Genomic DNA, 4325 nt, shown 5'->3' on the forward strand with positions numbered 1-4325 from the left:
CCACCTCTCGCCCAAGGGACGGCTTAAGCTCCAAGGAGGTTTTTTGCAAAAGAAATCTGATCAGAGACAATAGAGGGCAGAGGCTCGGAAACACAAGAAAAACAACTAAGAAACATGAGTACTTTAAAAAGAGGCCTCGACGGCCACAAGCGTTACAATACAAAGTTAATCCCTATTCTATTTACATGGCCTCTTGGGCCCAGGTCAAGGCTCAGGGCCTCCAGCATCGGCAGACGGCGGGGGATGGACCACCTCCTCTTCGAACAATGTTGCCAGCGCCGTGTCGGGGCCTTCCGCCGCCTCCATCAGCTTTGTGACCGCCGCATTGGCCTCCTCGTCATCGTCGGGCAGGACATAGCCATCACTGATGGCCGGGAGGTCAACGCCGATGTAGTGCGAGGCGATGACGGCCAGCGCGCGCTTGACACCCGTGTGCAGCGCTCCTTGGAGCCGCTCACGCATTTGGCCGCTCAATGCAATCAGACGGCTCCCAAGGGAGCTGCCTGACTAAACCCCCTTGACCTCCAGGGCCTCATAGGTAGTACAGGCGGCACCTTTCAGCGCCTCGTGCTCTCTGATCTTGGTCTCGAGCACCGCCTGCACCGCGACGGAAGCCTCGGCCGCCCAGGTGACCTCCGCCTCCAACTCTACGCCCAAGGAAACAGGGTGGGATTGAGCGCAAAGAAAAACAAACCAAAAAAGGGACGGAAGCCTATGGGACTCACCCCTGGCCTTCTGCTCCCAGCGTCGAGCCTCGACCCAAGAGGCCTCGGCTTTCTCTCCCCAGCGCTGGGCCTCGGCCCGGGAAGCCTCGGCCTTTTCCTTCAGGCACTGGGCCTCGGCCTAGGAAGCCTCGGCCTTTTCCTTCAGACGCTGGGCCTCGACCCGAGAAGCCTCGGCCGCCCTAGAAGCCTCTCTCCCTAGCTCTGCATCACACCAGGGAGTTAGGAGGCGAACATAAGAAAAACGAATAAAACGAGGGCGATAGTACTCACCCTCGGCCTTTCCCCTCCAGACCACAGCCTCGGTCCAGGAGGCCTCAACCACCATAAGGGCCTCATCCAAGGCACCTTTCGTCAGCTGGTGCGCACTCTGTTCTGCCCCCAGCTGACCAACAAGGACCTTGCCTGAGGCCGTCGCTTCTTCAGCTCGAGACCTGAAGGCATCCCGATCATCGGCGACGCGGGTCAGCTCCTCCTCCAACTCCTTAACCCGCGCCGCTAAAGGGGCGACCTACTCCTGGGCCGTGGCCACCTCGACCTTCGCATCAGCACAACGAAGATGAAGGTCCTCCACCTCCGTGCTCCGTGCCGCCAGAAGCTCGTTGGTGCCCGCAAGCAGGCCCTTTTGCCGCTGGAGTTGGTCCCAGACATCCCTCTCCTGCCGGAGAAAGACCGACTTCCTAAGGGACCGGGTCTCGAGCTCCTGGGGAAGCAGAACAGGGGTCATTCACTACAAGAAAACTTAGAAAAAGACAACACCGCACGAGAAAAGAAAGCGCAAACCTGGGCAACTCCGGGTAGATCGTTGGCCACCACGGACAGCGCCATCCGTAGCGACCGCTCCGCCAGCTCACGGTATTGCTCGAAGGTGTCCCAGCGCCCGCCCTCGGCCGCGTCCTCGAGGGCGAACAGAGGCTCCCCCTCAGGGTCGTCCCGGCTCTGCCATAGGACACGCGAGTGATCCCACCCACAGGGCTCGGGTCGTACCCGCACGAGGGCCGAGCTTGCCTCGCCCAGGGCTAGAACCGGCTGTTCCACGGCACCGGTCACCTTGGCGTCGACCCCCTCCTACGCCCGGGAGGTATCGTCGGAGGAGATCGGATGGACCTCCACCCCCCGGGCGCTCTCCCGCAACGACGACAGGCCGTGCACCAAGGGTGCCACTGAGGGCTCCGCCGCCTTCATCTCCACTTCCTAGGCCACCGGCCTCACCGCCGTCACGTCAGCCTTGGTGGTCTCGGGGGCTTCGGCCTCCGCCATCGTGGCCTCGGTGGTCATGGAGACTACGACCCCCACCGCTGCGGCCTCGGCGGTCTCAGGCGCCCCAGCCTCCATTGCCTCGGCCTCAGTGACCCCGGGGGCCTCGACCTCGGAGGCCTCGGCAACTGACGGCACCTCGGCCCCATCCGATTCACGAGCCTTGCCCTCGAGGGGCGGAGGCACCCCCGCCCCCGTCTGTGTCGGGGTCGCCTCGGCAGCCCCTGCTTGGTTGGCCGGCTCCTTCGGGTTGGCCCTCCCCGACACCGCGCCGCATTGAATGGCGGTCTGTGCCTCCGCCACCCAGTGGGCGGTGGAGCCGGGGTTCACCTTGAGCGCCTTGAGGGGCGCCAAGGCAAGCACCTCCGCAGGTCGCTTCCGGCTAAGGAAAAAACACTTGTAGTGTCAGCACGAGACCGAAGAATGAACGGAAAAACGCTGTGGCCCTGCCAAAAAAATGCTTACCCCGAGCGAGGCTGCAACCACTTTGGCACTGCAACCCTCATCTGCAAAGGCGGTCGTGGTGGCAGAAGCATGACCTCTGTATCCACCAGCGCCGGCCGGTCCTCGACGAACCCCGGCACCCCCTCGGTCCTCTGTGGGGGCGGTTGCGTCGCACCCGCCACCACCTGCTCCGCTGCTGCCGTCGAGCCCACCGAGCTGACGGCACGCTTGCCCAGCGCCCGCGCCTCGGGCATATCGGCCTCGGCCCCGGGGCGGGCGATTGCCGACCCTAGGATGGCTCCTCCTAGGAGCACTGGGCTGCTAGCCGATGCCCCGGGCACCATCTCCCCGATGTCAGGGAGATGGTCCAGGGGACCCCGCCCCATCTCGCCCTCATCATCTCAGTTCGAGGCATCCGTCGATAGTGATGGCGATGGGGACTCCTCCAACGGGAGGCCATCCTTCCTTTGCTGCCGGTGGCGCTCATCTAGTTTCTCCCGCGCAAGGATCTGCTTCGTGCGCCTCACCGCCTTGGCGTCCTTCCGCTTTTTCTATGCCTCGGTGTGCACCCGGTTGATCGCCCGCCGCCTCGCGTCCTCGGGAACTAGCGGTGGGGAGGCTCGCACGTCCCTCATCCCCTGCGGGAACGGCGAACACGGATAAGGAAATGAGAAATAATGAGAGACGGAGAAGGCTCGGGGGCTGCAGCGGTGTGTGACTTACTAGCGAGAGGAACCCCCATGACGGACGCATCACGAGGGTGGTCAGACCACCGCTCCACAGCTTCGCATCCACCGTCTCCCTCACCTGGCGAAGAATTTCCTCGTCAGAGAGGGCGGAGGCAGACATCCGGATGCCCGCGATCGGCTCATCCAGCCTCATCTCTAACAGGCGCTGCCACCAAGCCATCAATGGCAACACCCTTCGACGGTGGAAGGCGGCCACGACCATAGCCGTGGTTAGGCAGCGGTCCTACAGCCTCTGCAGCCCCTCCAGCAGCGGCTACAGCCTGGGCTGATCCTCTCTCGGGACGCCATACTTCCACCTCTCCAGGTAGCTCCCCACAATCCGCCCAGTGTAGGGAGGAAGTCCGCTGTCGTCGTTACAGAGATAGAACCAGCTCGTGTACCATCAACGGTTGGTCGACGTGAGCTGGGTCGGGATGTAGAGGTGCTGGCGGTCCTGGCGCACTTGGAGAGTGCAGCCGCCGGCCCTCACCGCCTTCCTCGTGCCTGACATGCCCGTCGACTTGGTGGTATGCCCTGCCTGGAAGAGATGGAGCCACAAATCCCAATGGGGAGCAATCCCCAAATACCCCTCGCAGACAGCGACGAAGATGGCCGCCTGCACGATGAAATTGGGGTTGAAGTTGTGGAGCTCCACGCCATAGTAATGCGGGAGCGCCCACATGAACCGGTCCGCCGGGACGCCGAGGCCGCGCTCGTGAAAGGACACGAAGCCTACGACGTAACCGTCGCAAGGCCTCGGCTCCGGCTCGCTCGACGGAGCGATCCACTCCGGCCTATTGGGGTCGGTCACCGGACGAAGGAGTCCACCATCGATGAGCGACTGAAGCATCTCCACGGTGACGTCAGATGGATCCCAAGGGTCCGCCTCGATGACAATAATGTCGTCGGCCATGAGTGTGGTGGAGGGTTCGAATACGGAGGTGAGTCTCTCTCTCTGCCTCGCCCTTCTCCCTTCTTCTTCCCGGTGCTCGCTGCTCTAGCGACGTCTCAATGGGGGCAGAGCTAACGTAGGCAAGGTAACGAGGGGAGGGGCGAGGCTCGTTGCGTATTTATGCAGGGTGAAGGCGAAATGGACGGGCGATGAAATTAGGGAAGTTTCCCCCAGATCCGGCGTGGTTAATCCTGATCCGGTTTTACCGCCCACGTGCCCACC

At 62.8% G+C, this 4325-nt stretch overlaps 1 protein-coding gene across 1 annotated transcript; it reads right to left on the reverse strand.

Annotated features, from left to right (window-relative positions):
• Positions 1–507: 507 nt before the first annotated feature.
• Positions 508–2809, reverse strand: LOC136533333 (uncharacterized). Its single transcript, XM_066525895.1, has 5 exons — positions 2445–2809; positions 1935–2361; positions 1506–1661; positions 996–1233; positions 508–647 (listed from the first exon to the last, which is right to left on the reverse strand). The coding sequence occupies exons 1-5, from the start codon at positions 2807–2809 to the stop codon at positions 508–510; spliced, it is 1326 nt and encodes a 441-aa protein (XP_066381992.1).
• Between the last annotated feature and the right edge of the window lie 1516 nt (positions 2810–4325).

The sequence above is a fragment of the Miscanthus floridulus genome, unplaced genomic scaffold (genome assembly GCF_019320115.1).
Source record: "Miscanthus floridulus cultivar M001 unplaced genomic scaffold, ASM1932011v1 fs_857_2_3, whole genome shotgun sequence".
In the NCBI taxonomy this organism is placed as follows: domain Eukaryota; kingdom Viridiplantae; phylum Streptophyta; class Magnoliopsida; order Poales; family Poaceae; genus Miscanthus; species Miscanthus floridulus.